The following is a 20,285-nucleotide window of genomic DNA, read 5'->3' on the forward strand; positions in this document are numbered from 1 at the left end:
ATGACCTGCCTTTTCAGCTGCCAGTGGACTCGTCTGGCAGCTCCTTTGGGAGGAAGATTGTCTCTTTTCAAAGAAAATTGGGATTTAATCACTCAAGACAGATGGGTGCTGGATATCATTCATCACGGGTACAGATTTTATTTCCACACAATGCCCCCTTTCAAAGGCATGCCAGATGTTCCTCCTCCACAAAGAAAAGAGGCTCTCAAGCAAGTTTCTCAGTTACTCCAGATAGGGGCTATTCAGCCAGTCCCTGTGTCAGAAAGGGCGGATTTTATTCTCGCCTGTTCCTAGTACCAAAGAAGGGGAACACGTGGAGACCAATTTTGGATTTATCTATCCTCAACACTTATCTGGACATTCCCAAGTTCAAGATGTTGACGTTACAGCAACTGTTACCTCTGCTGGGCAAGGATCACTGGATGGTAACTTTGGATCTCAAGGAAGCTTACCTTCATGTGCCCATAAGGCTAAGTTGCAGAAAGTATCTAACTGGAGATTTTCATTATCAGTTCTCTGCATTGCCCTTTGGCTTATCTACTGCCCAGAGTATTCACAAAGGTTCTGGCTCCAGTGATAGCTTACTTCAGGCTTCAAGGCATTCAAATTTATCCTTACTTGGACGACTGCCTAATTCTGGCTCAAGAAAAGAACACCTTCTACAGCATCTGGAATATGTCATAGCAGTGCTAAGATGCCTAGGGTATTCTGTGAACGAAATAAAGTCCAGTCTAGTACCCTCTCAAGACATGTGCTTTCTGGGTGTGAGACTGAATACAGCAGCCCAGATGGCCTTTTTAACCCCGGACAAACAAAAGAGTCTGTCACTTTACTTCCATCAACTATCTCATCAGTCCGTGCTGACTGCAAGGACAGTCCTTCAAGCATTAGGGTTCATGGCATCTTGTATTCTGGTGCTTCCCAATGCCAAACTGCATATGAGGAAGCTGCAATGGTATCTCAAAATGTATGGACACAGCACTGCCAAGATTTGGACACTGTCATTCACATAATACCTTGCCTTCAAAAGGAATTCTTGTGGTGGGCTCAGGAATGTCACCTAAACAAGGGACTCTCTGTGACCCGGCCAGAGGCGAGTCAGATTTTAACGACAGATGCCTCGGACACTGCTTGGGGAGCTCATCTAAATGGAAAGTGGATACAAGACAAGTGGCCTGCCAGACTACAGCATCTACATATCAACATGAAGGAGATGTTAGCAGTCCAGTTTGCATTGATGGCGTTCAAGGAGTTACTTCTTCCAGGGCAGGTGTTGATTCTGACAGACAACACAACTGTCATGTGGTACATCAACAAGCAAGGGGAACACATTCTTATCCTCTATGCAGGCAAGCAATGATTTTATGGGAGACTGCTAAGCCTGCAACTGACTCTTCAGGCAAGGTTTCTGCCAGGAGCACAGAACTCCTAGCAGATGTATTAAGCAGACAAATCATGGATCCCCACGAGTGGAAACTGGATCTTCATGTATTTCAGAAATTGACAGTGTCATGGGGAACTCCAGACATAGATCTGTTCGCTTCTCCACTAAACCACCAGCTGCCAAGGTATTGCACAAAGGGGTTTCATCACACAGCTTGGAAAGTGGATGCTCTGTCTTTCAGTTGGAAAAACCTTCATGTCTATGCTTTTCCACCTCTACCTCTTCTTCCAAAGGTATTACTAAAGGTCAGACAGGACAGGCCAAGGATGATTTTGATAGCTCCAGATTGGCCTCGGCAACACTGGTACCCACTTCTAAGGAGTCTTGTAAAGAAGCCTCCATGGCCTTTACCTCTGATTCCTCATCTGTTATCTCAGAAGGACGGTCATCTGCTCAATGTCAAGCTTCAATCTCTCCATCTCACAGCCTGGCATATTCTGTGTTGAACCATGGAAGGTCTCAGCTTCCTCAACAAGTTTTAAATGTGATTATGGAAGCTAGAAGGCCTAGTACTAGGAGAGTGTACGCAGAAAAATGGAAGAGATTTTTATTTTGGTGTACAGCAAAGAATTTGGAGATTTCAGAGCCTAATTTGAGTGTGGCTCTTCAATATCTTACTGAGTTATTGGACAAAGGTTTGTCTTTCTCTTCCATAAAGATTCATGCTGCAGCAATTTCAGCTCACTATGATTGTGATCCACCTTTGTTTTCGCATCCTTTGTTCAAGCAGTTTCTTAGAGGGGCAAAGAATATAAGACCCCCACGTAGAGCTCCTACTCCTGCTTGGGATCTCAATTTTGTGTTGGAAAAACTTACTCTACAACCTTTTGAGCCGGCAGCTACTGCTGAATTGAAATATTTGTCATGGAAGACGGCTTTTCTGTTGGCTATTACTTCTGCAAGAAGGGTGTCTGAGTTGCAGGCCCTTATGGCAGTAGAGCCCATTTTGATTTTCCATAAGGACAGGGTATCATTACGTACTAATCCTTCCTTTATGCCTAAGGTGGTTTCTAGTGTGGCTTTAAACCAAACTATTCATTTGCCTACTTTTTGCAGATCCTCAAAATAAAGGGGAAAAGATTTTGCACACTTTAGATGTACACAGGCAATTGCGTTATTATTTGAGCAGGACTAAAGATTTTAGGCAGTCTCAGCAGTTACTTGTTTCTTTTGCTTTAAGTTCACAGGGCAAACCTGTGTCAAAACAAACTATTTCTAGGTGGATTGGCTTTTGCATTGCATTTTGTTATTCCCATCATGGCAAAGAGGTTCCAGCTGGGATTAGGCCTCATTCCACTAGGGCTACTGCCACTTCAACAGCATTTCTAAGGGGTGGCAACTAAGGATATTCTGGAAGCAGCTACTTGGAGTTCAGTGCATACTTTCTCTAGGCATTATCACCTGCCTATATACTCTAAGTCTAGAGCTGGTTTTGCCACAGCTGTTTTACAAGGCATGTTGTCAGCTCCTGCTACTTTATAATTTGCCAGCCTCCCTTACCTCTGCTTTGGGATTCTACCCAATAGTCAGGACTGCAGCAAGGGAAGACGAAGAACATAGTACAGTTTTGTACCTACCATAAATGTAGATGTTCGAGGATTCCCTTGCTGCAGTCCACCTCCCTCCTTCCCTCTGTGTTTCAGGGTGGTGGTGTAGGTGCCTTTACATGCTTATATTTTTGTATATATATTACTGTATATATTGTACATGTTTTTGGTGCAGGTTGTTTTGGGACTTGTCTTCTTGGGTCTTCTGACATCTGGGGCAAGAAAAGACTGAGGAAATGACGTCGGTCATGCGCATTAGTACCCTGACGTGCTGACGCCAGTCTAAGGCGCCATGACCGACGTCAGCCTTATACTCTGGTATTCGGGCCGACTGGGACGCGGACTATACCCAATAGTCAGGACTGCAGCAAGGGAATCCTCGAACATCTACATTTATGGTAGGTACAAAACTGTACTTTTTGTTGTATTTGCTTTTATTTGAAGGTATATTTTTTGTGTTCTAAATTACATGTATATATATATATATATATATATATATATATATATATATTTTTTTTTTTTTTTTTTTTTTTGCTCCTCATTTGAGGGGCACCTGACATCTGGGGCAAGAAAAACTGATGAAAATGGCATTGACTGCATGTTTTATACTCCCGATGACCTGACGTCATGGAAGAAGGGACAGCAACCGATGCAGGACCCAAGACTTTGGTAATCAGGCCAACTGAGGGCAACCTGCCAGCAGATTACCCCAAATGTAATGACTGCAACAGTGAATACACTCGAACATCTACATTTATGGTAAGTGTACACAACTGTACTTTTTCAAAACAGGAAAAAAATCAGTTAGCAACAGGTGACTGACAGCAAGCAAATTGAAGATATAAAAGTTGGAATAACAATGTTTCTATGGACGTTAGAGAGACTTAAAAGGTGGAATATGTTGAGGAGTTGAAGGACTACAGGAGGAAAAGGCGTATTATCATCAGTGCAGTACTGAAAGTTCTCAGGAAATAGAAGAAACAGAGTACCAATTTAGGAACCTGACTAGTCATCAAAATATGAAGTAAATAAATGGCTGAAGTTTGAGGTTTAACTGGATACACATATGGACTCAGTTAAGGGGAAACGTAAAGTTTTGGAAAGCTTAAGAAAAAACATCTGTCAGAGATGGGAGGGAAGGGGAGACTGAAAATGGGGGGGGGGCATAATTTGAGGACTTCTCCATTTATGGGCAACTGCTAAAGACTTTGCACAGCTATTTGCTACTCCTGAAATGCTGAAGAAGGTATTATATATATATATATATATATATATATATATATATATATATATATATATTTTTTTTTTTTTTTTTGCGGGGGGGTGGTAGATTTCGAAGTTTTGTGCACATGAACTATGGGTGTTCAGACTCTGTAGGTAAAAGTGGTTACTGTCTGAGAAAGTAATACTGGCAAGACAGAGTAAGATGAGCTGCAAGTTCTGTCTGTACGGAGTTGAGGTGAGAAGCTGGCAAGAAACACGAGGAGAGACGTTCATGGTGTTGTTTTGGATAAGCAAAAAAAAGTAATCTTGTACAGAACTGGAAAATAAAATCAAGGACAGAAAGGTTGCTTATCACTGTTAAGAAAAACAAGGCAAATGATTGTGTAAGCCTTGCCTGTTTTCTTGAGCAACCTGTTCTGTGTTCTGCCCTGGTAACAATTCTGTTGTCTAATTATTTAACAATATGACGAAAGTTAACATGAGTATGCTACAAATGTAATTTGACACTATACTAATTTCTTTAACAAAACAGTATATGCTCCTGATAAAAAATCAGTACAATGCCAAACAACATTACCAAAATACGAGAATAACTTGTTTAAGAATAAATCAGAAGTATAAAAATCTCTTACAGACATGAAAATAAACAGTTTTTGCACTGTGCAATTCACAGAGATTGTGCAGTGGTGCAGATTATTTTATAATAAAAGACAGCAAATAGATCCTGAGTGTAAGTAAGCATTTATACCCTTAATGTATACAGGTACTGCTGCAAATCAAATGTGCTTAAAGAACTACTAGCGCAGCAAATGTAAAAAAGGCTCGTACAAAGTGCTGATAAAAGCAGTCTCCTACAGAAATCTGTTCCTGGGAAGGAGTCACATCTGAGCAGAACAGAAGGCAGTAAGTGAATTAACAAACAGGTAACAAAAGAGCAACTTCTTGGGAGGAGACAGTATTCTGAACTCTAAATATTGGCAAGTATTCCGTTTTAAGTTTAATTGAATAGGACCAGATAAATGCCAAGGCCACCTAATGATCAGGGAAATTGGAGACAATCCAACAACAAACCTCTCAACCTGCAGACAGTAAAAATGCCTCTAAGCCTCTTGAAAATCAGGCACATCCAGGCAAAAGTCTGGGCGCCTACCTAGCATAGAATTTGCTTCTCACTTTTAAAAAGGATTGTAATATACTAACCCAGTCACAAGTTTGAAAAACTGAGAACAACAAAAGTTATGCAAAAATATAAATATATTAGAGATGCAGAATAAAATCTGTAGACTTGCAGAGTGGACACAGGACTAATGGTTGAGCTGTTTCTTGTTCCTAGGGTACAGTGTTTGATTCCATCCACCTCCTTCTGCTTACTGTGCAACTCTAAACTAGTCACTTAACCAAACAGTGGTATTGGGTTGCCCCTGAAAAGGGACAATTGTGTCCAGTAGCCTTAACCAATCGACAAACAAGTTAAAGGAATTACATCACAGAAATCTACCACATAAAAGGAAGGTGTAATATGTTGGTTACATAATTTGAATTGGCTGTGCTAGTATGTTGCTCATGTAATCAGGTTTGTATGCATGTATCTTTTGCAATAGTGGGGGAGGGGGGGTCCAGAAAAATCAGAGGAAGGACTAATTCAGGCCTGAAAATAGATACACTTGAGAGGTCTGTCCAAATAGTAATTCCTTGTTTTGCACACAGCAGATTTAGAAAAGTACAAAAATAATGAACTTGTATCCCTACACTCTTTCGAGAAATCAGTCCAGATAAAGTGCAGTTGTGTAAAATCTTACCATAATGGTAGATGTCTTTGCCTTCACCGCTGCAGTATTCATAACTTATGGGATTCCCTGCCGTAAAGTCCATCATCTGGCCAGTCTACCAAAGCCTACTGTTGCTTTAAGGTACGCTGAACGTCACCTAAACACTCCTCGTGTAGCAAAGGGCGTAAAGGTGATGTTGAGGCATACCATTCTGAGAACTGATTGCCCCAGTAGGAACAGCAGTCCAAGAAAAACCAAAGAGAACCTGCACATCCAGGCAGGAAAAAAGACTAGGGGGATGGAGGGAGGGAGTGAATACTGCTGTGGTGAAGGCAAGGACATCTACCGTTATGGAAAGATTTTACACAACTGTACCATGTCTTTAATTCACCGCTGTAGTACTCATAACATATGGGAAAGTGCCAAAGCTCAAGAAGAAACTTAAAAGGAGGAAGCAGCAGTAGAGCCCTCTGGGAAGCCATGAAGAATGGCAGCAGCAAAACCAGCTCTAGCTCTGGAGATACCATCCAACTAGTAATGTTTGGTAAAGGTATGCACAGAAGTCCAGGTGGCAGCTTCAAGAATAGAATTAGTGTCTGACCCCTTGAAAAAAATACCAGAAGACACCACAGGTCTAGTACAATGAGCCTTTATGGAAGAAACAAGGCTCTCACCGTGAAAAGTGTAACAAAAGGAAATAGCCTTTGAAATCCAAGTGAAAATAGTTTGCGTGGAAACAGCCAATCCTAAAGACCTAGGAGGAAAGGAAACAAACAACTAGTCAGATTTTCTGATAGCTTTAATCTTATCCCAATAAAATCTGAGCCGTCTATGCATGTGTAAGGTGTACAGCACCCTCCCACTGTCAGATTGCAGAGAGGGAAAAAAGTAGGCAGATTAATAGATTGATTAAGTGACAACTCATTAACCACCTTGGGCTTAAAAGAAGGATTAGTATGCAAGGACACCCTGTCCTCATGGAATATCAAAAAAGGCAGACAAGCCATAAGGGCTTGCAACTCAGACTCCTGTCTTGCAGAAGCGAGAGCTAACAAAAGAACTGTCTTCCAAGAACAATGTTGGAAGGAAGCTGAAACAGCAGGCTCAAAAGGAGCCTGAATCAATTTTTCCAGAACAAAATTAAGGTCCCAGAGAGGAGGAACAGACTTCCTGGGAAATCTGATATTAAGGATGCCTTTAAGAAATTGCTGAGCCTCAAATCTAGAAGCTAACAGATGAGTTAAAGGCAGACAAGCAGAAAGAGCTGATAAGTGGGCCTTAATAAAAGAGTATGGCAAACCAGTATCGAGCAACTCACACGGGTAAGAGAAAACCAAAGGAACGTCCACAGTAAGTGGGTCCAGGTTAGGAGAGAGTCACCAAATAGCAAACCTCTTCCATTTGGATAAGTAGGATTACCTAGTAGTAGGTTTCCTGGAATCCTGCAGGACCTGCAGCATGTCCTCAGAAAAAAGGTGTCTATGAGGAATCAAAACCCTATCACCCACAGTGTCAGTTCAAGTGTGGACAGGTGGGGATGGATGAGTGATCCCTTGTCTTGTGTAAGTAGATCCACCCCATGAGGTAACTTGTTATGATTGCCCTTGGCTAAATGCAGAAGTAGAGGGAACCAGTGCCGTAGCTGCCAAAACGGAGTCACCAGCAAGACTTGGGAGCATCCTTTTGAATCTTGAACAGGACTGTTGGAATGAGAGGAAGGGGAAGGAATGCATAAAGAAACTTCCCCTTCCAAGAAAATGAGAAGGCGTCCACCTTCCACACCAGAGGACATGGGCACAAAACAGATGAAGTTGTCTGTTCAGAGGGGAGGCAAAGAGATCTACTTGAGGAGTACCCCACTGGTGAACAATGTCCAGAAACACATCCCTGTGAAGCATCCATTTGTGGGATTGACTGAAGGCCCTGCTCAGTGTGTCTACCACAATGTTCTGACCTGAAAGAATATAAACTGCCTGAAGAGTCACTTGATACTTGACAGCCATATCCCATACCAGAAGTGCCAACCAGCAAAGAAGGAAAGATCTTGATCCCCCTGTTTGTTAATGTACTACATAACTGTGGTATTGTTTGTGAATATGTTAAGAGGCCTCTGAGAAAAAAAAAGAGGATAAAATGCCTGAGGAGCCAGCATAAGAGTTCTCATTTCTTTGACATTGATAAGCTCCTTCCGCTGATGAGGTGACCACACTCCCTGAACCTTCAGGGAACCAAACGTTGCTTCCCATCCCATATCCGAAGCATCTGTAAACAGATCTTGGGAGGGAAAAGGAGGTTGAAAAGGAAGCCCTGGAATCAGAGGCAACTGCTGAATCCACCATAGAAGTTCCTTCTTGAGACAGGGGAGAAGAGGAAATGTAAAGTGTAGAGGATGCATGTTTTCAAGCCACACCGACTTCAGAAAACACTGGAACTTCATCATATGGAGTTTGGCCAGATGGAGCATTGGAATGGTGGAGGCCATGAAACCCAGAGCTCTCAGAAACTCCCTGTCTGTAATGGAGGCCAGGGGAAGAAGAGTTTGAAAGTATGAAATGCAAGTTAATTCCTTTGGAGGAGGCAGGGATGCCAGCATTGGCACTGTCTGAATTCTGCAACCCAGAAAGACATGATCCTGAGAAGGAGTCAAGAAAGACTTTTTTTCAAGTTAATCATGAACCCCAAGCACTGAAGAAGAGAAATGGTAAAATTAAGATTTTGCGAAAGGATCTCTGGAGAGGCTTCTTGAAACAGCAGGTCATCCAAGTAAGGAAATATGTGGATCCCTTGAAGCCTAAAAAAAGCAATCACAGGAGCAGGGCATTTTCTGAACACCCTTGGGATAGTAAAAAGGCCAAAGGTCAAAGCACAAACTGAAACTGCCAGGCAGCAACAAAGAAACGCAAACACTTCCTGAAAAGAGGATGGATCGGAATATGATAAGCATCCTTGAGATCCAGAGACACCAGAAAGACCTCAGGGAGCAAGGAGGGCACCTTCAGAAAAGTGTTTAGATGAGAGAGGTCCAGAATCGGTCTCCAAGTACCTTCTTTTCTGGCACTAGAAACATTCTTGAATAAAACCCCTTCCCCCTTTGGGACACAGGCACCTCTTGAATAGTAACCCTGAGACAAGAGATCTCAAAGAACCTCTGGGGAAAAAAAGTTGTTCCTGAGGAGGCTGAGGAATGCCCATAAATGGAGGATGGGAAATCCACACCATGAAGTACCCCTGACGAATGACTGACAGAAACCAAGAATCCTGGGTGATTCAAAGCCAAATAGGAAGAGAAAGAGAAAAGCAAAGAGAAAGAGGAATGAAGCTGGGAACAGGTGGATAGTCAGATAGCACCTGGTTTGTCAGGAAAGGAGGGCTTTTGAATCCCTGCAGTCTGAGTGGCCTTAGCAGGAGGAGCTCATTTACTACCCATTTTACCTTTAGCAGGAGGGCGAGATTGCCTACAAACAAAGGCTGGCTTAGAATGGTAATTGTTCTGAAATGTAGGCACAGGAGAAACAGAGAGATATTTAAGCTCCTGTAAGGCCTTCCCCATGTTTTGAAGAGACTTAAACCAGTAGTCGCTTCCCCAAACAAAAGTTTATTACCCAGAGGAGCATCCATCAACTTAGCCTTAATGTCATCGGGTAAAGGTTTAAGCCTAAGGCAAGAATACCTCCTCAGTACTGAACCAAAAGCAGCAGGCCTAGAAGAGGCATCTGCTGTGTCATAATAACTACATTTGATAGAATGATGAATTACTTGAAAGGAAGTCCCTAGCAAGGAAAGAACAGAAAACTTACTCTCAGAGTCTGGAGATCAGAACAAAAGCTGACAAACCTGAGAAAGAAGAGCCAACACATACTTATATATATGGATCTAATAATTAATAACCCTAAAAGCTACGGTAGCAGAATTATAAACCTTCTTACCCAGCCTGTCCGTGGTTCTGCTGTCCTTGTCAGAAGGCAGTAACTTGGAAGAAGGAAGCAATTAAGACAGCTTATTAGAGGCTACAGACACCACAGAGGGGTTGGCAGCAGGATATTTGAACAAGTGGAGCAATCCTCAGACTCCTTGGGAGCAGGGGGCAGAGAATCAGGCACTTTAGAGGCATTGGAAAAAATGTCCAGTAAAGCAGCCAAGGCAGGAGGAATACTTGCTGGTTCAGGAAATTCCATCTAAGTAACTCATAGTACCTCTTATGGATATCAGAAACTTGGGCACAATCCCACTTAAAAAATTCCATCACACTGGAGATTATGTCCCCAAAGGAAATTTCCTCAGGAGTATCTGGACTGTTATATTCCTCCTCCTCAGACCCATAGTTCGAAGGAGAATCTGGGTAGAATAAATAAGGGATTCTTCATCAAAATCCAACTCTTCTTCGGATGAATTTGACTCCCTAGGCCTTTTAGGTGAAGAAGATAACCAAGAAGTAGGAAGAACTGAAACCTCTTGAGGAGGCCTTAACAACGGTTAAGCATTAAATAACCCCCAAGTAAAGACCTTCAAACTCACTTTGTGGATCCCTAGGAGCAGAAGAAACATGTTTAGTTTTCTGTTTCTTTTTTAAGGGAATATCTGTCCTAGAAAACTGAGAAGGCTCTGACTCAGGACAGCATCCCACAACTGTAGTAGGAACTTCTTCCCTAAGAAGAAGCTGTGGAACCTCCCTAGATCCCGCTGAAACAATCAACCGTGGTTTCCCCAGATGCCTGCAGAGGCTCTTCAGACTTGCTGTCCGTCAGATCCTCTCCAGCCTGCTCGTGGCAGGGAAATCCAATATCACAACAAGGTGAGTCTCCAAGTTTGTAACAACCTCGGGAGAAACACCTGGCAGAGGCTGAACTGTGGAAGATTCCAGTCTTACCTTTTTCACCTTCTTTTTCCCCTGACAGCTGACTCTCGGGGCAGGAAGTTCCATCCTTAGCATCTTTAGCAAGACGCGTGTTCGTGAGATGCTCCTAGGCAAAAAAGGCATTTATTGTGGCATTTTTTATGGGGAATATGTCTCCCACACTGGCATTTAGCTATCCTGGATGACAGTAACCCCCCAAACAGCACAAAAAAAACCAAAACTAGAACATTATCTGCAATGATGAGGAATTCAGCAAATAGGAATAATCGCCGGAATTCCAACATACAGAAAAAAAGACATGAAACAGACGGAGGCAAACAGACCAATGGTTAAAAACAGTGTTCGGACTGGCAGCAGAGTAGTTCTGAGGATGGTACGCCTGAACATCACCTTTATGCCCTATGCTACATGAAGAGTGTTTAGGTGACATTCAGCGTACCTTAAAGCAACAGTAGGCTTTGGTAGACTGGCCAGATGACAGGCTTCACAGCAGGGAATCCCATAAGTTATGAATACTGCAGTGTAAGGCTTATCTATAAAACAGGCTTTCACTGGGGATCAGAGTGCAAAAAAACCTGCTCTCAGTGTATCGGTATTTACAATCTCTGTTATTCAAGATGTAGTAACATCCCCTGAAATTGTTCTGGTGCTATCCTTATGCCGTCTTCCCACAAAGTTTTAGATATCTATGATTTATCAACTCTATGCAGCACCTGTTTTATTTATTGTTCTGGGTGACATTCTGAATACCTCTATACCTTCTGTACAGGTTTGCTTGCTTTCTTTTAAACCACTATGCTCATTCCAGTACTTTGTCACACTGAATCACAGTGTGTGTGTGTGTGTGTGTGTGTGTGTGTGTGTGTGTGTGTGTGTGTTTGTGTTTACTTACACTTTGTCACTGCAGCTTTTTTTTTTAACCCCCCCCCCCCCACACACACACACACACACACACACACAGGCCCATCCAGTGGTTGTTCTACAGTCATCCTATTAGCCCATTTGTTCTGGGGGAAGAGGAATGGTAGCCAGGTATTCCCAGTCAAAGCAAGAGCCCTACTTTCCATTACATTCCTTCCTGCCCAGGAATAACAATTGGCCCCCTGTTCCCTGGCAAGAAGCAAGTGGAAGGGAGTACATCAGTTTGCTGGTTGTAGGGGAAGGTGGCCCACCCTCACTCCATGGGATCACTGTCTCCCAAGAAGTGGTATGCTCCCACATACTTGTGCTCTTATAGGAATCCAAGCTGCTAACTGAGCTAGAGTCACCTGTATCATAATCAGAACCTTTATCCCACCACACCATCAAGCTGCCTTGTATCCCTCTACACCACAAAGCTAGCTTGTATCCCTCTACACCACGAAGCTAGCTTGTATCCCTCTACACCACAAAGCTGGCTTGTATCCCTTCACACTGTGAAGGTGGCTTATATCTCACTACACCATGAAGCTGGCTTGCTGTAAATGCTTTTTAAGCATTTACAGTTCTTCAGTTTTCCTTCCAATTTTTCCTCTGAATCTTTTTTGAGCAAACCCACTTCTAATACAATAAGCAAAATGCACAACATAACAGCATACAACATTACTACAGTCAACTCTATTTATTGTACCTATATCTGCTTTCCATCTCACATTCAGCTCTCTGTTCTTTTCTCACATAAATGGCAAATACAAAACATAAGTTTAATTTTACTTGCAGTGAAAGCAGAACAGAAAAATTCACTTTACCTCACTAATGCATTTGATGCCAACATTCTTAACCAGCCTGATTTGCCAGTAAATATAAAAAGCAAAGACTATCATAGTCCTACTTCTGTGCACTCACCTCTCCACCAAGCCATATGTACAAAAAACATACTGTACTATCACATGCACACATCTCCAAATATCACTTAAATGACAAAGGGCCTTCCTTCAGTTTGTAATGTTTCACCCCCCCCCCCCCCGCCATTCTTTCTGGATAGATTAAGACTTTGTCCCATTTCCTGATGTTCAGTAGCCTCTCTTTCTCTGACCCTTTCAAATTCCATCTTACAAAACATTTTATACTCCTCAAACACAGTATAGTCTTCCTCACCTGCTCCCCAACAGACATGTATCTCATTTACTTTCCTAACAGTAGTCCTTTCCCACAAATTACAAACTTGCACCCTGTTTGTAGGTACTTTCCCAGGCCTTATCAAACTTCCCTTATGTATCTACCCCCAAAGAAGTCCCGTCTTCTTAAGCCTTGCAGTAGATAGATTCCAGTAATGTATAACTTTCAGCTATCAGCCATGACTGGGGTTGTCCTCTTTTTAAATGAATGCTCCCTTACCCACATTTTCAGTAGTCCACCCAGTTCGCACCTGTTTCCTTGCCCTATCTCTGCCCCATTCCCCCCATCTCTTTTTTGTTTTAAACACTGACTCTTGTCATGGTGATATTATATTGTTACACACACACCACACACCACACACCAACCACTTGAATCTATCAGCCTTTAGCCACTTTTAAATTGATCCTTCTTTTCCCTACTGTTTTGATACACTTCAGTACCACAACTGTGCATGGGTTAGCAGAGCTGTAAAAGGGAGAAGCATATGGCGTACCAGTCCTAGCACTGGCTTGTTGGGTGTACCACCTGAACATTTTACTGTTTATGTAAAGATATGGAAATAAACTTAATTACTTAAACTTTTGTGTTTTTTTTTTCTTTTTCACCAAAGCCTGCTCCCCAGCACATTTCAATGCTTTAAGAGATATATCAGCATGCTCTTACCTACTCACACGAGGTACAACTCCCTAAAGCAGCTGGCTGCAGTCTGACTTGGTGCTGTGTGCCTAATGCCCTCTTGCATTTTGACAGGTTTAACGGCAGCCTGTTTTGAGTTTTGGCATAACTGATGCAAGAAGACACTGAAGACTAAGCAAGTGCAGTAGCACACTGGACAGTTTTAAAAATTACTGGTGGAAAAGTATTTATGGTTGAAAGTGAAGGCTTTTGTGAAGACTGCAATATTTGAGAGTCTCCCCTGCATCTGTATTAGCTTCACTACTTCAGTACTAAACAATAACTGCAGTTTATGTTTTGGTGTTAGATGGTACAAGTGGCTACTACTATGTAAAATGACAGTAACTAGGGGCAGGGAGCAGGATTGACTGGCCTTACTGGAAATTAATAACTTACCAGTTCTGTGGAAAATTTGTAGCAGCTTTGTAAGACAAAAATGTGTGTGTTTGTGTGTGTGTATACATATCTCTCTACTAGGACAATATACTGTCTTCCACTGCAAGGGAGACGTACAATGCAAAATATCACAATTCTAGTCAGCAGCTGCTACCCACCCCCCCCCCAGTTCCAAAGAAGTAAAATTAGGGTATATCAGTTTACCATAAATTCTGTTACAATTCATAGCAGTGCATGTTCTGTCATATAAAATAACAGGCTAAATGTTGCAGATCCAGACAGAAAGCAATATTGAGACACTGGCATGGACTTTAAGCAAAGTAGAAAAAAGGCTGCCGAAGAGAAGCAAAAAGGCTACAGAAGTAAACATTTGATAAAAACTAACTCGATCTTACCTGAAAGGGCAAAGCAAGTGAAGCACTGGTGGAGAAGAAAAATGTTTTAATAGTACAATGTTACTATTACAAGTTTGGGGACCTCAACAGACCTCAGCCTGGAGGGTCCCCAGAAGGCTATTCCTGTATCACAGTAATATCCCTTAAGAAATTACATTGACATAGGGACCTTGTAACTCACAAAGTACAGACACAATGATTGGCTTTAAGCTGGAGTAGTTTCACTGTTAACAAGCCTCAGCGAAGTCTAGTCACATCAACAAGTATACCAATTTAGGGATTGCTAAAAGAAAGGAAATACTACTTGAATAAGATAACGTGCAGTAATTATAACCATGATTTAAGTCTAATTTCTGCTCATTGTAGTAATTCCCTTATAATTTTTGTTGCCATCACACACACACACACACACAGGTATACAGGACATGAAAAATAGATTCTAAGTACACACTCAGTAAGCACACTAGGCAGTACTATTAGTAGATAACAAAATATTCTGCCCAAAATGACAAGTTCCATGAAAACTTCAGATGTTTCTAATATCCTACTTATATTTGGACTTTACTTGTATTTTACAGAAAAAAAGGTTAAGTTAAAGCAGTGTTTCCTGCATGTCATTCATATCCAGTGTTGAATGATGTTGCATTAGTACACCTGTTGTACATCCTTTTGAATATCAGTGCAACTTTTAAGGATACGTATGGACACGGCACTGCATAGCTCTCAACCTTCCATCTCAAAAATGAGGTACACTAGCCCTTATAATGTGGAACAAATAGGCAACATGTGGAACACATACTAATGGCTTACTAACAACTTCAACTAGGAAGGCCATAGAATGGTTAAAATATGCTGGTTTTACTTATAAAGAAGATCTTTTAATGAATTAATATGATTCATTTCTATTTACTATGGATTTCACTTAAAACAATTCCTAACACTGAATGTGTGAGAGAGTCTTTCAGTGTGGAACATTGAGGAACTTTGAGGAACATGAACTTTTTAAGACCCCAAATGAGGTACGTTCCTCGTAATGAGGTACACTTGAGAGTTATGCATGACAGGGCTAGCCAGCTGGCAGTGCGAACCTTGTCTCTAGATGTTTGGCACTGTTGGAAGTGACACACTGACCCATGTGGGAAATGGGAAAAAGGGTGTTGTGGATTGATGGATAAAATTTTCTGTATGAGTTATACATATATATGTGACCCCTTGTGGACTTGCTGTTTATACTGATGAAGGCTATTTAGTACTTGTAACTGGTTTATCTGTTTAGTACATTGGAGATTATGGAAATGTTGCTGCCTGAATAAAAATGATAGAAAATAAATCACAATGTGCTATTTGTTGCTTTTTACTGATGTGGTCTTAACAGTTCAGCTGTATTCCATGCACAGAAATGGTAGAAATTTTGAGGGACTACTTTGCTTGAATTAACCCACAACCTGAAAATGTAACTGGAGTGCTTATAGTTGGAATGAGGCAGGGATGCACAGCGGAAGGATAATGCACTGATTACAGCTCAGAGCCAGCTTTGAATTGTGGTATATACTCCTGGAGCAACAACTGCCATGTTTGGAATGAAAGATGTTTCCTGTCACGTTCCGACAGTTTACTATACTCAAGGGTAATTCCTGCCATATTACTAGATTAAGTTTCCCGTCTCATTATGAGATTATACATTACTACAGCATTTTGAAGCTTTGTAACCCTGCCATAATTTTGAAGCTGTACAACCATCTTAGTGCCCTCTGTAGATTTTTTCTGTTGTAGCTTTCGGGAATATTTGCCATTTGTAGGAAATTGGTTTTCCAAAATTAGTAAGCTGTTTATAAAGTTGTATTTTACAGTTAGAAGTAGACATTAGTAAGTAACGGTAATGAAAAACTAGACTTTTGATTAGTTACTGTTAATGAGTCTACCAACTTCTTGCGGCCTTTTATTTTATAGGGTTGACTATGTACTTGTTCCATTTTTTTTCATTAAGCTAATTTGACCTTATATATCACTGTAATAATTTATGTTGTAGATTCATATTTTCTCTGTTTTTGTATCTCTTCATTATTAAATATGATTGTAGTGGAATTTTGTTTCTTATCTGTGATGTTGCATTATGCTTTAAAGTGTACAGTTGTGTAAATTCTGATATTGTCCTCTGGCATTCATAACTGACAAGCTGAATTAATTTACTGTTGTTGTTTTCACTGCAGGGAGAGACTCATCTTGTGTTTCCCAAAAGTGCATCTGTTCAACGCCTAAAGGATGTTAGAGAACAGATTGCCAGTGAGCGGCAGAAGAGAGCGGGTGGAACACTAACTGTACAAAATAAAACACTTCCTTCACAGAATGCCTCCTCATCGCAGTGTATTCGGTCAGAAGAGCCACAGCTTGCTGAAGAAACTGTGACACACCCTGTATCATCTTTGGAACAGTCTCTGTTACGTCCTCCAATTAGAGGTGGACCGGTAGATCAACAAGCATTTATGGTAATCACTTCCTTTCTTTATTTGCTTGTGTTTAATTGGCAGTGGTTATCTTTCTCTCTGTATTTCTTTTTACCTTTGTTCACTTTCACGATAAATGGTGCTTAGTTTTCTGAGTTTTATTTCTTGAAATTCTGTGGATAGGATTAGAAGAGAAAAAACTGTTTCACAGAAGTCACAGTGAAGGTGCTGATAATGGCTGTTTCTGCTTAAAGATCTGTACATTTGGAGAATTTGCGAACTGCTGCTCTTTTTTTCAGTTAGTACTAGAATCAAATATGCAAGGAGAGCTTGCCTGCATTTTAAGTGTGCTAAATGTTGCATTTCATTTACGTATGGCATAACAACCACTTCAGGTAGGAAAAAAGAGATAAAGAAAGAAAAGAAAAAAAGACACATGTTCTACTTACAGATTGTTTGCCAGAAGTAGCTGCTGGGCATGTAGAAGTAAAGTTAACAAGAGCTGGTCAGTAGGAAACAGTCCAGATTGGCTTCACATAGCTAAGAACAGGAAAAAATGGGTGGAAGTGTCTCTATTTATTTATTTTTTGCCTAAGAAGTCCAAATTTCATTGGTGTCCCGTAAGAAATTTCAGTTTTGCTGGAGTCCCAGGAGATAATCTCTACTATAAAACATGCTTGAATTATGATATGATGACAGATGCATTATGTGAGGAAGTGGACATTAATATATCAAAAGAAAACTGCGGAACACTATAAATGCAAAATGAGACTTTAAAATAAGCTAGAAAACACAATTTATAGAGTTTTCAGCCTGTATTATTTTATGGATGTTGCTAAGATATCAAAGAATGTTACATAGCAAGAACTGCCGAGTATAGTAAATGCACAGTATGGGCTAACTGGCTATTAAATATAATTGGTACAGAATAAAGTAAGGAGATAAGAAAAGTTGATTCTGGATATGCAAAGTCATGTATAGAAATTATTGTTTTAATAACATTTGCAATTATGCTATCGATCAGACCACAAGCACACACATTGCACTTAGTAATGTACAAAAAGAATGTCAAGGCAAGTTATGGTTGTATCTGAGTATGTAGTTATGACTGCTGTATATAATTATTGTTGACCTCCTTATACAACCTGAGACGCTACTCCCAAGCAGGGTTGCCAGATTTCCAGCACCCCAGGTAGGGACAAAAAAGAAGAAGAAGGTCTCTCACGGCAAGTGAAGACCAAAAAAAAAGGTCTTTAATGCGGAACAGAGTTCCACATTAAAGACCTGAGCTCACTCAGTAGCTCTGCACTAAACACGGAGCTTCTCGTGTTTAGTGCATTGCAGTTCCACATTCAACACAAGTAGCTCCGTGTTTATCGATTTTTGATTGGCCCGTATACCGGCATATGGGCCAATCAAAAATCACGGAGCTTCGCGTGTTTAATGCGGAACACAAGAAGCTCCATGTTTAGCAATTTTTGATTGGCCCGTATGCCAGGTATACGGGACAATCAAAAAAAAAAAACAAACAAACAAACAAAGCGGAGGCTGGCCGGGATTTAAACCGGCAGGGCGGGACTCGGGATCAGGCTGCTGATCTCGGGACAGTCCCGCCCAAATAGGGACGTCTGGCAACCCTGCTCCCAAGCCACACCAACTCTCATTACCTCTACAACCAAACTCCACAGCACTGCACATGCTTCCTCCTCTCAGGCAATAGAACCAAACTCCACAGCACTGCACATGCTTCCTCCTCTCAGGCAATAGAACCAAACTCCACAGCACTGCACATGCTTCCTCCTCTCAGGCAATAGAACCAAACTCCACAGCACTGCACATGCTTCCTCCTCTCAGGCAATAGAACCAAACTCCACAGCACTGCACATGCTTCCTCCTCTCTGGCAATAGAACCAAACTCCACAGCACTGCACATGCTTCCTCCTCTCAGGCAATAGAACCAAACTCCACAGCACTGCACATGCTTCCTCCTCTCAGGCAATAGAACCAAACTCCACAGCACTGCACATGCTTCCTCCTCTCAGGCAATAGAACCAAACTCCACAGCACTGCACATGCTTCCTCCTCTCAGGCAATAGAACCAAACTCCACAGCACTGCACATGCTTCCTCCTCTCAGGCAATAGAACCAAACTCCACAGCACTGCACATGCTTCCTCCTCTCAGGCAATAGAACCAAACTCCACAGCACTGCACATGCTTCCTCCTCTCAGGCAATAGAACCAAACTCCACAGCACTGCACATGCTTCCTCCTCTCAGGCAATAGAACCAAACTCCACAGCACTGCACATGCTTCCTCCTCTAAGGCAATAGAACCAAACTCCACAGCACTGCACATGCTTCCTCCTCTCAGGCAATAGAACCAAACTCCACAGCACTGCACATGCTTCCTCCTCTCAGGCAATAGAACCAAACTCCACAGCACTGCACATGCTTCCTCCTCTCAGGCAATAGAACCAAACTCCACAGCACTGCACATGCTTCCTCCTCTCAGGCAATAGAACCAAACTCCACAGCACTGCACATGCTTCCTCCTCTCAGGCAATAGAACCAAACTCCACAGCACTGCACATGCTTCCTCCTCTCAGGCAATAGAACCAAACTCCACAGCACTGCACATGCTTCCTCCTCTCAGGCAATAGAACCAAACTCCACAGCACTGCACATGCTTCCTCCTCTCAGGCAACAGAACCAAACTCCACAGCACTGCACATGCTTCCTCCTCTCAGGCAACAGAACCAAACTCCACAGCACTGCACATGCTTCCTCCTCTCAGGCAATAGAACCAAACTCCACAGCACTGCACATGCTTCCTCCTCTCAGGCAATAGAACCAAACTCCACAGCACTGCACATGCTTCCTCCTCTCTGGCAATAGAACCAAACTCCACAGCACTGCACATGCTTCCTCCTCTCGGGCAATAGAACCAAACTCCACAGCACTGCACATGCTTCCTCCTCTCAGGCAATAGAACCAAACTCCACAGCACTGCACATGCTTCCTCCTCTCAGGCAATAGAACCAAACTCCACAGCACTGCACATGCTTCCTCCTCTCTGGCAATAGAACCAAACTCCACAGCACTGCACATGCTTCCTCCTCTCTGGCAATAGAACCAAACTCCACAGCACTGCACATGCTTCCTCTTCTCAGGCAATAGAACCAAACTCCACAGCACTGCACATGCTTCCTCCTCTCAGGCAATAGAACCAAACTCCACAGCACTGCACATGCTTCCTCCTCTCAGGCAATAGAACCAAACTCCACAGCACTGCACATGCTTCCTCCTCTCAGGCAATAGAACAAACTCCACAGCACTGCACATGCTTCCTCCTCTCAGGCAATAGAACCAAACTCCACAGCACTGCACATGCTTCCTCCTCTCAGGCAAACTCTCCCCATTGACATTAAGGAGAACAAGA

General features: G+C 42.1%; 1 protein-coding gene across 1 annotated transcript in view; it reads left to right on the top strand.

Annotated features, from left to right (window-relative positions):
* The window catches only part of NGLY1 (N-glycanase 1), a 714,901-nt gene that overhangs the window by 222,684 nt on the left and 471,932 nt on the right, over nucleotides 1-20,285 (top strand). The window contains exon 3 of the mRNA XM_044064776.1: nucleotides 16,613-16,888. Within this exon, the coding sequence (XP_043920711.1) occupies nucleotides 16,613-16,888 (276 nt within the window). The remainder of the gene's footprint in view (nucleotides 1-16,612; nucleotides 16,889-20,285) is intronic.

Source organism: Protopterus annectens, chromosome 3.part0 (assembly GCF_019279795.1).
Source record: "Protopterus annectens isolate FY-2018-M chromosome 3.part0, PAN1.0, whole genome shotgun sequence".
Taxonomy (NCBI): domain Eukaryota; kingdom Metazoa; phylum Chordata; order Ceratodontiformes; family Protopteridae; genus Protopterus; species Protopterus annectens.